A 16,797-nucleotide genomic window follows, 5' to 3' on the forward strand; every position below is an offset into this window, starting at 1 on the left:
GTTCCAGCACATGCTGGGGCGGAGGGATACCACATCACATGTGGTATCCCTCCGCCCCTCTGCTCGGTGACCATCCCCGCAAATTCTAAATAAAAATTCTAAAATCAAAAATAACTTACCGAAAATCCTCGCTCTCATGTCATGTTCAAAACATTCTTTTTAAAAATGGTTGCTGCATATGACGTGTTTTCTCTCTGGCCAGAAGTTAGATGGCAAATCCGCTCTGTTCAAGTTGGCAATCCAGCACCGAGCCCGGTGGCTCATGAATCAGAAAGTTGAAATAAGCAATGTTTTTTCTACTTTTACCAGTTGTGTTGGAACATCCGATGGCCATGCACGTGAGCATTGTTGCTTCAGCAAAAGCTGTTGGGAATGTCAGCGGTGAAGTCCTCTGGAAATCCGAAAAAATTATTGATGATCGCAGCTGTGTAGAACGGCTCCTATTGACTTTGCATGGAAAGCGGAGAGAAATGCTGTCGCCGCTTCCGCTTTTCCACGCCCCAGGATGTGATGTCAAACGCCCCTTACTGCCCAAATATGGGCAGTAATGTCAGCCCCCATACACAGTGATTCAGACGACAATTTATGTTTTTATTTTCTTATTGATTAAATATAAGTTCATTAAATAACCACAAACGTATTAGTTTTATATATAGCTAATGATACCCTGATTTTTCCTTGTTGACCGGACTTCCCCTTTAATGTAAATATTTCTCCCAAACTAATTAAAAAACAAGTTGGTAAATTAAGGTGGTAGAGGGTGCTGTAAGGGGAAGATGACTGAAGTTATGTTGGTAGTGTATCCGAGCATATGGCAGTCAGCTTGACAGCTTTCTCTTTAGTTACACAAAATACCATTAATCCACCTTAATGTTTAAGGTATTAAGCTTAATGTCTATTAAAACTGTACAAACGCTCGTAGCACTATCAGATGATTGTGGTGTGGAATGAAAACAATGATTATGTTTAAGCAAACCATACCTATGTTTAAGTTGTTAGTAGCAAGCAGACCTCTCAACTTTTATGTAAAGTGGCACAGAAACACAGCACATGTAGTTCAGTCATTGGTCGTCTCTCCAGTGCTGACCACCGTCTCTGGAGGGGTCCACGGAAACAGGTCATCCACGGAAAGAGGTCAATTTGAATTGGGAGTAAGGTTTAGGATCTCAGTTAATGTCCAGCTGTGGCGTTCCTTAGCTGGAAGCTCCTATTGTCTTATCTTAGTTATATAATTTGGGCATTTTATATGCAGTGTATGTAAACCTGTAAACCTTTCATGGTGAGGTCACTACCAGAACCAAGGCAGGAACACCTGGCCCTCTTCCCAGTAACCAAACAAAGACCTTTAGCCTGCTTCTAGGCATGTTCCTCACAGCCACAACCACATTCATCAGGATCCATTACTTACTGGGCTGTTTCCGTGCTACTTTATCATTTTAGACAATATTCAACCTGCAGTTTAAAGTCAGTTTACAGGCAGAAAGGAGGCAGTCGAAATGGAAACTTTCATTAAAGAGGCAGCAGGAAACCATCATGATCGTACATCTGACGTTTTTCTTCTGCTTCCTCCTCTGTGAGTAGTTTTGTATTGCATGTTAAATAAAACAATGAGTAATTTTTTTCCATCTTTGCATTTGCTAAAATATATTAAACCCCGCGAGTTTGCTTCATTCATTCTGGTCTGTGTTTACATCGCGCCAAACGCAAATGTGCAGGTCTCACAGCGCACGCTCGCAGACCAGATTCTGAATGTGGAGCAGAGAAATTCGGACTCTTTAGTTATTGTCCTTGGTGACTTTAACAAAGGAAACCTCACTCATGAACTTCCTAAATATAAACAGTTTATTAAATGCCCGACCAGAGAGGAGAGCATTCTGGATCACTGCTACACCACAGTCAGAGATGCTTATCACGCCGTCCCCCATGATGCACTGGGCCAATCTGACCACGTCATGGTTCACCTGATTCCTGCTTACAGGCAGAAACTAAAACTCTGCAAACCTGTAGTGAAGACATCAAAGAAGTGGACTAGTGAGGCTGTGGAGGATCTTCAGGCGTGTTTGGACTCTACTAACTGGGACGTCTTCAGCGCTGCAACCAACAGTCTGGATGAGTTCACAGAGGCTGTGACATCATGTATCAGCTTCTGTGAGGACTGCTGTGTTCCATCACTAACCAGGGTTAGTTACAACAATGATAAACCCTGGTTCACAGCCAAACTCAGAAGGCTAAGGTTGGACAAGGAGGAGGCCTTAAGGAGTGGGGACAAATGTAAATTCAGAGATGCAAAATACAAGTTTAGTAGGGCGGTGAAATAAGCTAAACGACTGTACTCTGAGAAGCTGAAAAAACAGTTTTCAGCCAACGACTCTGCTTCTGTCTGGAAAGGGCTTAGGCAGATAAACTACAAGCCTAAAGCCCCCCCACTCCATGAACGACCGACACTTAGCAAACGACCTGAACAACTTCTACTGTCATTTCGACAGACAAAGGGACAGTCCTGCATCCACGCCCCATGACTCCACCCAACAGATCACCTCCACCTCCTCCCCAGTGACAACTCTTTCCATTCACGAGAGAGATGTTAACAAACAAGACAGAACCCGAGGAAAGCTGCTGGACCAGACTCTGTGTCTCCATCCACCTTGAAGCACTGTGCTGATCAGCTGTCTCCAGTGTTCACAGACATCTTTAACACCTCACTGGTGACATGTCACATACCAGCCTGCTTCAAATCCTCCACTATCATCCCTGTTCCCAAGAAGCTAAGGACCACAGGACTTAATGACTTTAGACCCGTCGCTCTGACCTCTGTGTTTATGAAGTCCTTTGAGCGCCTCGTGTTTTCACACCTAAAAGAAATCACAGACCCCCTCCTGGACCCCCTATAGTTTGCCTACAGAGCCAACAGGTCTGCAGACGACGCTGTCAACCTGGCCCTTCACCATATCCTCCAGCACCTGGACTCTGCAGGAACCTACGCCAGGATCCTGTTTGTGGATTTCAGCTCTGCCTTCAATACAATCATCCCAGCTCTGCTTCAGGAGAAGCTCTCCCAGCTGAATGTACCCGACTCCACCTGCAGGTGGATCACAGACTTCCTGTCTGACAGGAAGCAGCAGGTGAAGCTGGGAAAACATGTCTCTGACTCCCAGCTCATCAGCACTGGTTCCCCCCAGGGCTGTGTTCTTTCTCCTCTGCTCTTCTCCCTGTACACCAACAGCTGCTCCTCCAGTCACCAGTCTGTCAAGCTCCTGAAGTTCCTGACGACACCACTCTCATGGGACTCATCTCTGATGGGGACGAGTCCGCCTACAGGTGGGAGGCTGACCATCTGGTGACCTGGTGCAGGGAGAACAACCTGGAGCTCAACGCTGTAAAAACAGTGGAGATGGTTGTGGACTTCAGGAAGAACTCAGCCCCAGCTACCCCCATCACCCTCTGTGACTCCACCATGGACACTGTGGAGTCTTTCTGCTTCCTGGGAACTATCATCTCCCAGGACCTAAAGTGGGAGCTGAACATCAACTCCCTCACCAAGAAAGCCCAGCAGAGGATGGACTTCCTGAAGAAGGCAGCTGAAGAAGTTCAACCTGCCAAGGACAATGATGGTGCACTTCTACTCCTCCATCATTGAGTCCATCCTCACCTCCTCCATCACCATCTGGTACGCTGGTGCCACCGCTAAGGACCAGAGCAGACTGCAGCGTATCATCAGGTCTGCAGAGAAGCTGATTGGCTGCAATCTTCCATCTCTCCAGGACCTGTACGCCTCCAGGACTCTGAGGCGTGCAGGAAGATTGTGGCTGATCCCTTCACCCCAGTCACAGACTATTTCAGACACTTCCCTCTGGCAGGAGGCTGCGGTCCATCAGGACCAGAACCTCACGCCACAACAACAGTTTTTTCCCATCTGCTACCGGCCTTATGAACAAGGCCAAGAGCCGCCTGTGACACTGGACACTGTCTCTCTCTCCCGTTCAGGACTTACAAGCTTCTGCGTTACATTAACACACAGTCTACTGAATGTATATTATTTCTGTATATATATTGATTTTATTAAATTTTACTTTATTTCATTGTATTCTTATTTCTGTCTGCACCATCATCACCAAGTCAAATTCCTTGTATGTGCAAACCTACTTGGCGATTAAACTTGATTCTGATTCTGATTCTAAATATGAGAAATGATCCATTAATGGATTTTTTTATTGTTGATGTGATTGTTCTACTTGTATGTATGCCTGTGTTTGTTTTCGTTTCACTGCTTTTATCACTGATTTCCAAAATCTCTATTGTGTTATGAAACTGTGTCACTGGACCATCGCTATATAGCAGAGAAAGTTGTGCCAGAGGAGTTCATTTAATTCTGTGTAAAAAACTGCAACTCTGTTTGCTCTCCTCCTTTTGAACGGTGGAGACGAGTTGCTGCTTGATTACACCAAGTTTACTTTTAGTCCTGCTGCTAATTTGAATCTAAAGTGAAACCACCAAATATCCAACAGCTGATGCCTCCCTGTGACAGCGCCACCTTGAGCCCAGTTGGAACAGCTGTTGGGTCAGGATCTTACAGATTAGCTGAGATGAGAGATGGACGTTATAGTTTGTAGGTCAAGAGACCCAGTTTGGTTTATTAATAGGTGACAGAGCACAGCACTGATGGACCCAAAGTTTTTCTGTATTTAATTCTTGTTTGTTTTGTTTTCTTCTACCAAACCTTTCATTGACATAGAAAGTACCCCTGGACCAGTCTTCTCTAACCCCCAGTGGGTCGAGGCAGATGGCACACACTGAGCCTGGTTCTGGTCGGAGGTGTCTCCCTGTTAAAGGAAAATCTTCCTCTCCACTGTCACTACATGCATGGTAGGTATGAGGGATTGTGTAAAGTCAACGACTAAATACTAGCAACTGTCCACTGTAGCTCTGTGCTCCTTCACGAGAAGTGAATGCTGCAAGTTAATGATTGGATGTAACCTGCTGGGCTTCCTTAGAGGGGGAACTGTTAACCAACCTGTCAGGAGGATTTAAAGGAATTGACTTTGGAAAGTGCCTTGAGATGACAAGTGTTGTGAATTGGTGCTACACACAAAAACATTAAATTTAAAAGGACAAAAATATGCATTGTAGATGATCAGAGCTAAAACCTCTAAAGATTAACTTTCCCATCTCTGCTCTAAAGGCTCACCAGTTCTTTTCATAGTTGCAGATAAACAGCTGCTGTAACATGTTTCATTGTCTGAATGCATGACTGATATATAAATGTTGTGCTTATTCCTCTCCTGCAGTAAAGTCAAGCATGCAGCTTATTGTAGAAACACAAACTAGGGGCCTGGTGGTGAAAGAGCTCAGAGTTTTGTCCGACTTGGGTTGTAATGGTTATGGATGCAGGGGGTGAGCAGAGACACAGATGGGTACCCAGACCTTCACTATTCTGACTGACAAACGGCAGATCAGGTCCAACAGGCAAATAAACTGTGGTAAATATGATGCAGGGACCAGTGATGGACTCCCATGGTCTGAGGAGGTGTTTTCCAGGTCAGTTCTGCTATTATGGGCTGAACCAGGTGGTGAGGTGAGAAAAGCTCCGAGTGAAGCTCCAGGTGATTCTGTTTGTTCTTGTCAGAGAATGATTCACAGAAACCCACAAGGAGCAGAGCAATTTGGAGAGCCAGACTATCCCAATCAAGTTAGACAAACCCCGAGAAGTCCTGCTGGTGCGTTTATTTATTCCCCAGCCCCACAGAGGAGAGACTGGGACAGAGCCCCCAGGAACCAGGGGCAACATCCTGAGAACCACAGCAGGTCATCCAATCAGGTGTGGAACCCAGAATCCAGAGCCTCAAAAACTCAAGTCGATACCAGAAAAGACCGACAAAGTCATCTGGGGAGGGGGTCAACATGCTGCCCATTTTATATCCTTCTTCATCATTGGCTGTTTTCTGTTAGTTACTAAATATTCATCCTTGTCTGTACTTTGCATAATGTCTCATTATAACAGAACAACCTGCTGTTTGCTGCAGGTTTGATGACCAGATGAGCCTCAGCGGGAACAACCACGCAGGTATTGTTTCATTTTCCTCAGTGGGAAACTGTTGCTGTTTTCAGCTCTTTAGGATTATCTCCACACAAAAACAAAGTTCTCTACAGTCAGTGAAACTTCCCACTGAGTTAGAAAAACATCAGCATCTATTAATGATATGCAAAAAAGAAAAAAAAAAAATCAGCTGCTTACTTTTTGCAATATACTAAAATATTCAAATACTTTAACAGTAAGTCTGATTTATTTATAGAGATACATTCATACCCCAAGACAATCCAAAAAAAAAGAAAAAAGACTTTTACAGGAAGTCAATGTTTTCAGTCCTGATTTTAAGGAACCAACAGTGTCTGCACATCCCAAGTTTTCAGACAGTTTTTTCCACGCTGCCTCACTTTGTTTAGTTCTGGTTCTGGAAAACAGGTGTCTGAAGACATGAGAGGTCCACATGGTTCATACAAACTGGCCTAAGACCATTAAGAGCTTTATGGACCAAAATCAGGCTTTTTAAATCTATTTATTGACAAACAGGGGCCCAGCGCAGTGATTTAAATGGGTTGATTCATTTTCTTTATTTTCATGATGTGGCAGAAATAAGTAAAAGTAAAAAAGAAGATGTATTAAAAATATATGGAAATAAAAAGGCTTGAAACTTAAAATTCCAGGGGTAAAAGAGACATTAATGCATTCCTAGGAAAAGAAAAACATGTAAAAATGAAGAAGACAGCAAAACAAAAATGCTTAAATAATTATTTGGAAATAGAGAGAAATCCGAAAGTCCTATTAATATAAAATTAGTACTAATTTTTTTAAAAAAATATTTGTTACATTATATGTGTCTTGGTTTATTTATTGGGCCATCAATATTTTTCAGCTTTTATTTTTATTTCTGTCAATCTGAGGTTTCAAATGTACAGCAGATAAAATTAAGATACAAAATTCCTTCACTTTCCCACAATCAGGAAATTTGGGCATGATGGTGGCAAATACACAAACATAGTTACACACAACTTTTAGTAATGAAGATACAAGTTAATCCAATCTCAAGTTAAATCATATTTAACAGGGAGATGTTTTTGTATTCGGTTATGTTTAGTCATCAGTAGCGCCCCTTACATGTGTTACATACTCGTCCGTATTTTTTTTTCCGCTCTATATTTTTATGTATTTGTTTTTTATTTCTTTGTTTATTTCATTCAAAAACAGCTTTAAATGCATACACACAACACTAGCAAATTGATGCGTCATGAAGAAACAGTTCAGCCCAGGATTTGAACCAGGGACCTTCTTACTGCTTACAGTACAACCAACAGTGCTGCTATCCATGTAACTTGATGTTTTTATCTGGTTTTATTGTTGTTGTTTTTAGTTTTTATTTGTACAATGACCTCACATTTTATGAAAGGTTCTTATAAACAAAACAGATTATTATTAATAATATTATTATAACACCAGAACCAAACACTGCAAGAACAGTGACAGAGATTAAAATTTTTACTATTTTCAGATAAAACAAGAAGCTTGATAAATTAACTTGTAACATACTTGAAAATGGAAACAAAATGGAAGATTAATTACAGCAAAGATCCACAGTCCCAAATCCTCAAAAACATTTTTCAGGGACTCATATTTTATTCATTCATTTTAATCTTCAGGTTCTTTAAATTTTTATCAGGTTCCAGCAACAGAGACTAAATCAGTCCAAATCCAGGGTCTCATGTAGATTTCCCAGTTCTTCAGCCTCAGATCTACTTTTTGTTCTTGTTGACAGGTTTGAAGTTCCGGTAAATCAAATCCCCAGAGGGATAATTTTCATATGCATCACTCTAAACAGAAATAAACAAAATAGTCAAGCCGTCAGTGTCATTTATTTTACTCCATTATGTTTCAAACACAGTGATTAAAAGTTTGTAGAAAGAAGATTTCATTAATCGTTTTGTTTTACATCAGCAATCTTTCAGCTTAAACCAAGACCAATTAATTACCTGCTGGTCACTTTTGTCTGAGCCTCCTGTCTTTGTACCTGGAAGTATTTAAATTACAAGTAAAGGTTAGACATTTCTGAAATAATGGATAATAACCTACACTGCAAAAATGGATCTAAAAATAAGTAAAATGTTCTTAAAATTAGTGTATTTGTCCTAGATTAGAGTAGGCAAATAAGACTATCTGCCAATGGAATGAGTATTTTTACCCCTAAAATATGATAACTAGATATACTGCACTTGAAATAAGATGATGGAGATGAATTGTTCCTATTTTAAGTGCAAAAATCTTATTCTATTGGCAAATCATGTTATTTACCTGTTCAAATCAAGTAAAAAAATACGTTCATTTTAAGAACATTTTACTTATTTTTAGTTCCGTTTTTGCAGTGTATTTATACCGAACAATCAGTCCAGCCACTCAGTTACCTAATGAAGTGATTTGTGATTAATTAGCCCATTCATATTATATAAAGGTTTTTTTTTTTGCAAGATCTCGCAAAAGGTTTTCTTACGTCATGTGTATATAAATATATATATATATATATATATATATATATATATATATATATATATATATATATATATATATATATATATATATATATATATATATATATACATGACGTAGGAAAACCTATATATATATATATTGAATAATATAGTCATTGGTGAATGCCAATGTCAAAGGTCTGATGCCTTCATGGAGTAGATGCAAGTTTGGAGAGACTAAGTCACAAAAACTTGGACGTGTAGACCTGTATCTCTCTGTCTTAGAAAAATAACATTATAATATAAACGATATCTTTTAATCTTACTTGTGAAAAGTTAGCCCTCGAGCCCTGATGTCAATAGTCCGTCGATTTAAACAAAAATACGCCGCCCAGTGCTGAGGTATCATTAGTGTGTTTAGCTTGAATCAGCAGGTTAGAGGACTCGTCCCCCCGTCTCTATGGTCCTATGTATTTTCCGGGGACATGGCGCAATATGCTCCCTAAATTCAGGGAACTCACGTGGAGCCATTAGAGCGTTCATTTGAATGGGCCGCCAGGGCTCATGAAAGTCCTTAGGGAGCACATGCAATACTAAACATTGGCCACTGGATGGCAGCCTTACCTTACGTTTTTGAGAATGTCAGTAGGGTCCACTTGGTGACAGGAGGCTATCAAATGGGTTCTATTGGGTTAGGGTTAGTACTGGTAGTGCAGTATATGGAATTATTGTGTGTGTGTGTGTGTGTGTGTGTGTGTGTGTGTGTGTGTGTGTGTGTGTGTGTGTGTGTGTGTGTGTGTGTGTCCATTATGGTGTAAAGTGTGACATGTGGTAATTAAACGTGTGTTAGACCAAGTGTTTTGGTACATGCAGTCCAATGTATCAGTGTGTGCGTTATGGATGTTGGTTCTCCAGGACCCAGAGTGTGTTCCAGGACCCTGGAGGTTCCTCCAGGACCCAGAGTGTGTTCCAGGGAGGGGGGTGTTAGCTCCAGGGAGGTTGTTGCGGGCCAGTGGTGCTTCCTTCCTGGGTAAATGACCTCCGTGGTGCCCCCCCCCCCCCCCCCCTGGTTCCTCCAGGACCCTGGAGGTTCTTCCAGGACCCAGAGTCTGTTCCAGGGAGGAGGTGTTAGCTCCAGGGAGGTTGTTGCGGGCTAGTGGTGCTTCCTTCCTGGACACATGACCTCCATGGTCATGTGACTTTAACTGCCCACCTGTATAAAGGTGCTCTTATAGATATCGGTTTAGGCCCTATATATAGGGCTCCGATGCTCCTTACATATGTTAAGTGCTGCCACCTGTAATAAAGTGACCCCCTAACCTCAATGCCGCCAAGTGTCCCATTCAGTGTACTGCGGATTGTACATAATGTTAAATGCTGCCCATTGGCCCATGTATAATCCTGCCTTTTGGCCTATATTAAAATGTTGCCTACTGGCCTATGTAAAATCCTGCCTATTGTACATATGGTAATATGTACAATATGGTCCCATACATAGTCCCGCCAAGTGTACACAATGCCACCTGGTGGCGGTTTAACAGTACTACAACCCCTAACTAAAGTTTTGAGCCATTGGGGACCATTTATTTGTGATTTTCGTGAATTTTTACTTTTTTGGGGGGCTGTAGCGGGGGTCCTGGTTGGCTTTAAAAATATGGGACTTTTGGCAAATGGGAGACGAGGGATGGGGCTTTCATAGCACTACACCCAAATGTCCCTGTGCCATTTGGTTAGCCCACAATTGATTTTTGAAAATGGCCCTCGAGTGCTGCCCTTTGTACAAAAACTCACCTGTCGACTGCAGGTCGACAGGTGCAGGTCGACTGCCCCAAGATGGCGGCCGTAATTCCTGCACCGCGACAATCAGTGCGGGGTCTACTCTTATATTATGTCTATAGTTTTATCCTTTTTACTTTGCACCTCCGCTGTTGTGTGTCTGTTTTACGTCCAGTTCAACGACATAGGAAAACTTTTTCTTTTAATCTTTTAAAATGTCTCTCACTAATGTCAAGTCCATGTCTGCAGCCAAGTACGGATTTAATGTCTTTATATGTCAGGCCAGTACTAAAATAGAAATCAATAAACTTCTCCCATGGATGACGTGTTTGCGCCTCCATTGTTTTGTGTCTGTTTACAACTTCTTTTTCTATTTAATGGCGGTTGGCAAACAACTATGTGGTGACTAACCAGTAATGAGTGTGGATCAGGTCATTTGTTTTACTTCCGGTTCGCTGACGTAGGAAAACCTTTTGCGAGATCTCGCAATAGTTTTTTTTTCCTCCATGTCCCTTTAGGGGCTCCGTAGTAAGCAAAGGGCTACCACATCAAAGCATGTTAGGGATTATGAGATTATAGAGATTGGACTGAGAAAGGCAGTCACCATGGAAAATTACAGATAGACAACAGACTCTGGGGACACACAGCCTGATATACTTGGACTGGACAGTATGACTGATTAGGAGAAGATGTGTCAGCCATAACATCTCTGCATTATAGTATGATATTCTCCACCAATGTGATGAACAGAACACTAATATCATACTGGGCACGGCCCTGAATGGGTGTACACAATTGGTCCTCTTAATGTCTGTGGGAGTAATGAACGGGGCCTTGGACGTCCGGAAATCTGCCCGTCGTGGAAGTTACAGGTCTACCACCCCCTAGTGGCTGAAAGTCACACAATGCTGCTTTAATAAATTTATAAATTTGAGGAGAAGTTCTCATTTATTTTATAAATGTGTGCAGAGTTTGCTCTTAGAGAATGCTAAAGTTTTCTTTCACCTATTGTCTTAATCTCAAAGCCAAATTGGGCTGATCCTCACAGTACAATACCCGACATACAGGGTGGTTTGATTAAATATTGAACAATAAACCATTTGGAGTAATTGTGTGTGTGTGTGTGTGTGTGTGTGTGTTGTCTTGCCTTTTTTGGGTTTGCATATTTTTTTCCTACAGAAAACCAGCAGCACCACAGAGAACAGAATGAAGGCAAACGTCAGGATGAGAACCACCAGCAGAACTTCTTCAGATGTTTTAGAAGAAAAACCTGTTATTTCACAAAAATAATTCTGTGATGTTATGATTTACTTACTTTTATGCTATAGAGAATTTTATATGTCATTGATTGTGACATGATGTACCTTCGGATGCTGTGGTGTTCATCAGAGTCGGATCTGTAATTTTTGAGAAAACTGAAGCTGGACTGGAGCTGAAACTCTTGAAAACTGCTAGAAGTTGGACAGTTTGTTTTGGAGATGATTAAGGAACCACAAAAAGAACCAAAGAATACAAAAACACAGCAAAAGATTTCTGACCCAAGAAAGTTGCAGGTATTTTTTTCTCATGTGTGATTTTACTTCTAAACTACAGAGAAAGGAAGAGAAAAAACTTACATTGATTAAAGAAACTCACCATTGGTGACATTGATTCTGAAGTCTCTGTATAAATCTGGTAAAAACTTTCTGTCCATCTTACATCGGTACCGTCCTGAGTCAGACTGGGTCAGCTGGGTGATGGTCACCAACAGAACTCCTCCTGAAGGCTGTTTATCATATTCTAAAGTGTATCTGCCTTTTTCACCTCTGTCTCCACCTGTCTGAACTAGAACCTCTTCTTCTCCAGGTCCTCCTCTGCAGAAGGATTTGGTTCCTCCAGAGGAACCAAAGGAACAGGCGACTGTGAGCGAGCTGCCAGCTTCTTTATAGACGTGATCTTTGTTTCCATCCAGCAGAGCTGTTAAAATAATCATCAGTTACTTTCTGTCCTCAGCAGGATGCAGTCTGATCACATTAATCCCAGTTTCTCTACAGTTCTCCTGGGATCTGCCCAGTTTAACCAGTCTGGAGATGGAACAGTTCATCCAGCAGAGACCAGGAGAAACATCTACGGTTCCTCAGACCTTCAGAGACGTTAAAACATTTCAGCATCTTCAACAGAGACTTACCGTCTACAACAACGAGTCTGAAGTCCTGGTATGAAGCTGATGATGAAGAGTCGCCTAAACCACATCTGTACAGACCTGAGTCAGACCGGTTCAGCCCTGAGATGCTCACAGACAGAACAGAGTAGGTTCTAGAAGCTTCTCGGACATATTCGGTTCTGTATCGTCCATTCTGAGCCGTCTTTTCATTTGTTCTAATGAGGAGATTTTCTCCTTCACAGTTCTCCCTGCAGAAGATCTTCAAGGTTCCAAAAGAGAGAAAGGGGCATGGAGACGAGAAGTTTCCTCCAGATTCTCCATAATGTGTCAATGCTTGGACGGCTCTGCTGCCTCTGACCTGCAGAGCTGCAGAACACAGATAACACCAGAACATCCTGTTAGAAAATGTTGAGAGACCGCAGCACCTTTATATCTATCTCTGATGCACAGAGTCTCACAGAATTCAGCTCATTCACACAACAACGTCTGCAGGCAAACCTTTAGTCAGTTGTTGGAACAAATATTATAAACTGAAGTGAAATCATTGAACAAACAGAGCAGGATAAAGAATTCAAACATTAATTCTGCTCCATGTTGTAATTTAAAACGTTTGGATGTGAGAATTAATCCACTGAGCGCTCAGAGAGACGTTCAGCCAGCTCAATGATCCAGGAGACTCTATACGTATGTTTTTGCTTCAAGATGATAGAAATTGGACATTTTTGAAGATCAAACAGAAGTTTTTAAAGCATTTTACTGAAATAATCAATTTTATCTTTAAGGTGACTGAGCTTTTCTATGAAGGATCCATTTAAGGAAGCAATAAATTATTGATCTGAACTCACAGTAAAAAGTAATTTATTTAGGGCAATTTCTCTGCAAATTGCTCTTAACGAGATTCACATCACAAAATGATTGAGTGGAAGTCAACAACTCTGTCATTTGAATTCAGAATAAAGCATGGAAATAATAAGTTTATGCTTGAGGCAGATCCTTAAAGTTATATTTGAAACACTGAAATTGACATAAATGAGAAGAAAAGTTGCTTACAGAGGAGGAAGAAGATGAAGAAACTTTGCAGGACGGTCATTTTTACGCTGTGATGGCTTCAAACTTTTCTCATTTCCTCTTTTAAGCCCTACGTATGCTCCTCCTCTTCACACTGACACTGTTGCTAAAATCCCCAGAAGGGATCACAACTGTGAAATGTTCAACAATTGAGACCCAAAGTCAAGTCAAAGCCCTAACAGCAGTAACAACTGATCGTGGCAAGACCCTTTGAACCTCAATAAACAAGGAGAAAATTAAAATAGATTAGGATTCATGCAACTGCACAGTTTTCTACATTGTCAAGTCTTTTATTTTGAACATAAACCTTATCTGATGATAAGGACTATCTGCTCGTTTGAGCCATGCAGAAAGGCTCGTTGCAGATCAGAAAACATTTCCTGGTTGCGTCTGTGTGTTATGAGTTAATCTGTGAGAATTTTGAGCCGTTATTTCACCAAAATTTCAATATGGTGACATAATGACGACAAAGATTTGTGATTCTTGTTTAAAATTTGTTCTTTAGAAATTTCCTTCAGAATTGTCTGACCATCTCTGTTATCTGGAGCTTTGCTGGTTTTCTGCAGAAAAAGCTGTCTATTGTCATCGGACAGATCGTTCTGTGGTTTGGGGTTGGGGGTTGGGGGTGGGGGGGTTACACAAACCAATAAAATGAAGCAGAAAGATCAGCAGCAAGAAATGAGTGTCACATAAGAACCAGTTTGAGCAGATCTTTTTAATGGAGTTAGGTAAATGTACCTGCAGCCAGGCAGGGAAACACAGAAAGAACGAGATCACTATAGCTGCTATCTGAGCAGATGACCAAAATAACCCTGCTTCCTGCAAGAGTTTAGCCTCAGTCAGCTGCTGATTCTGAGCAGAGAGCAGCAGGGCAGCCTTTCACTCTGAGATAAAATCACTAAAAGCAGCTTCAGCTTTCAGACTCTTGGCCTGATCGTCTCACAGTGCTCAGTGCATGAAGACATGATTCTGCATGAATACTTCACAGAGGTGTTGTGCAAATAAAAGCATTTATGTTATTTAAAGAGGACATGCAATGCTTTTCAGTTCTTCCCTTTCACATATAAAGTAGAACTTCAATGCTTTGGTCTGAACTCCTCATTATTTTACCTCCACATTCCCCATTTTCAGCCCTGTTCTGAGGTGAGCCTGAGAACAACTGGTTTCAGTGCCGTCTCTTTAAATCTAAAGAAGGCATTTCACACCTCGCCCCCCTCCAGGTGGCAGAGCATTCTGTTACACGCCAATAGGCCATATTTGTGGGCTGCTGGGGGAAAGTGTAATGGACAACCGAACACTTACCCACTTGTAGCTTCTGCATCCTTCAGCTTGAACTACAAAAATCACTCCGTGAAAAAAAATGGTGGATTCTAAAGGCTGGTAAGCTGGAAGTCCATGATGTGGTTTAACAGCTCTGCACCAAATACTGTGATGTAAGTGTTCAAAAAACTTAATAGAGCAGCAAAAAATTAATGGCTAGAAAAATATGAGCCAAAAGGAATATAAAGATATATACGCAGCTCCTTGAAAGACTACATTCAAATTTTCTGCACTCCTAGGGTGAATTCACACAACGACAGTCTGCTTCTTTGGTCCAGACCAAACTTTATTTTTATTTTGTTTAGTGTGATCTGCTTTCACATTGTACTTTTTGCAACAGAATTCTAGCTTGTAAACAAAGCCCTTCGTGTGACAATCGTTCCTGGATCATTTCTTTGGTTAGTTTTCCATCAGGATGGGTTTAGTTTCTTTTGTGGACTGTCAGTACTTCCTGGTTGTTTTCTCACTCAGGTTAGGCCATTGCTTGATTCTGGTCTCAGCTTGTAGCTTGAGTGGACAGGTTTCTCCACCCTGGTGAAAATGCATCGGTTCCTGGACCTGGGAGAATAAGATGTGTGTGGTGACTACAAGTGTGTATACAGCATCCATTCTGTGTTATTAGATTGAGAGTATGGTTACGAGTGTCTGCATGTGTGGGAATCTGGGTGGGAACGTGTGATTGTGACGGAGTGCCTTTGACTGTGTGTTTGTTTCTGTCAGGTTGGGTTTTGGGCTGCCCCCTCTCCTGGAACATGTCAGGTCTCCACATGTGGAGCTCATGCCCCAGTCAGGCTCACTGCTGGTGACTGGTGCCTTGATGATGCGTTGATGATTGTCTGTGTCCGGGCTGGGTACCCAGCTGTGAGCCAGCTCACTCCTGGAGGCTGCTTAATACTGACAGACTTAGATATATAGACACAACTGTTTATAACATAATTTTATTGGTAAGGGAATCTGTCTTTTTTACAGTATTAATCTATAAGGAACGATCCTGTCCTGCTGATTTTTGCAAACATAGAGCTCCACAGCGACATCTGGTGGAGCCTGGCCTCACTGGCCCTAAATGCAGAGACGCCACAGATGCGATGACAGGTGTTGTGAATTGGTGCATCACAAAAAAATAAATTAAATTGAATTCTTTAAAATTTAAAAAGGAAAAGAATATATATTGTAGATGTTAACTTTCCCATCTCTGTTCTAAAGGCTCTCCAGTTCTTTTCATAGTTGCAGATAAACAGCTGCTGTAACATGTTTCAATGCATGATTGATATATAAATGTTCTGCTTATTCCTCTCCTGCAGTAAAGTCAAGCATGCAGCTTATTGTAGAAACACAAACTATACACAAACTAGGGGCCTGGTGGTGAAAGAGCTCAGAGTCCAGTACCAATCCTACAATCATGGGTCCAACATGTTCTTCACAGACTTCTGCAGATGTTCTTCGGTTCTCCTGCCTGACTCTGAGGATCAGCGCCATCCTGTTGTCTTCTGCTCTGCCGGTGCTCTCCATTAGAAGAACAGCTAAACCTGGAGAAGGTAGATAACAGAAACACACACAAAGCAAAGTATAAAATCAGGTGAGAAAGATCAGCAACAGGAGTTTAAACACCAAAACAGTGAAAACTAAGAGAAGAGAGACTTTCCAAAAGGCTCTGATTCCCTTTTTGCCTGATGTGTCCTGATGACTAAATGTTTTCTCTGTGGTTTTTTGAGCTTTAGGTTTTTCATGAGTTAAACGAGGTTCTGTTTAGAGTTTTTGTTCCTGTTGACCTTATTAATGTGGTTTCTCTTGTTCTTGTCAGTTCAGTTTGGCATTTCCTGTCACAATTGGGTTTTGGTCATGCTCTATTTTGTTGTTGATTTCTTGTCCCAGTGTTGTGGCTGTTCTCTTGCTTTGAGTCAGTTGGCCAGGTACATTCCTGCACCTTAATTAGATGCATCATTTATTCTAACGCCTGGTTCCTTCTCAGCAATTTC

General features: G+C 41.5%; 1 protein-coding gene across 1 annotated transcript; it reads right to left on the reverse strand.

Moving 5' to 3' along the window:
* Positions 1–6,676: 6,676 nt before the first annotated feature.
* LOC118564556 (polymeric immunoglobulin receptor-like) lies at positions 6,677–13,540 on the reverse strand. The gene is made up of 7 exons (XM_036143105.1): positions 13,484–13,540; positions 12,458–12,799; positions 11,926–12,246; positions 11,655–11,741; positions 11,438–11,560; positions 8,023–8,060; positions 6,677–7,863 (listed from the first exon to the last, which is right to left on the reverse strand). The coding sequence occupies exons 1-7, from the start codon at positions 13,521–13,523 to the stop codon at positions 7,786–7,788; spliced, it is 1,029 nt and encodes a 342-aa protein (XP_035998998.1). The 5' UTR covers positions 13,524–13,540; the 3' UTR covers positions 6,677–7,785.
* Between the last annotated feature and the right edge of the window lie 3,257 nt (positions 13,541–16,797).

Source organism: Fundulus heteroclitus, chromosome 1 (assembly GCF_011125445.2).
Source record: "Fundulus heteroclitus isolate FHET01 chromosome 1, MU-UCD_Fhet_4.1, whole genome shotgun sequence".
NCBI lineage: Eukaryota > Metazoa > Chordata > Actinopteri > Cyprinodontiformes > Fundulidae > Fundulus > Fundulus heteroclitus.

Coding starts and splice junctions, on each gene's coding strand:
- LOC118564556 (XM_036143105.1), bottom strand. CDS start 13,523: ATGACCGTCCTGCAAAGTTTCTTCATCTTCTTCCTCCTCT. Junction 11,742..11,925: donor CAGAATCAATGTCACCAATG/GTGAGTTTCTTT, acceptor TCCAACTTCTAG/CAGTTTTCAAGAGTTTCAGC. Junction 11,561..11,654: donor GAACACCACAGCATCCGAAG/GTACATCATGTC, acceptor GTGAAATAACAG/GTTTTTCTTCTAAAACATCT.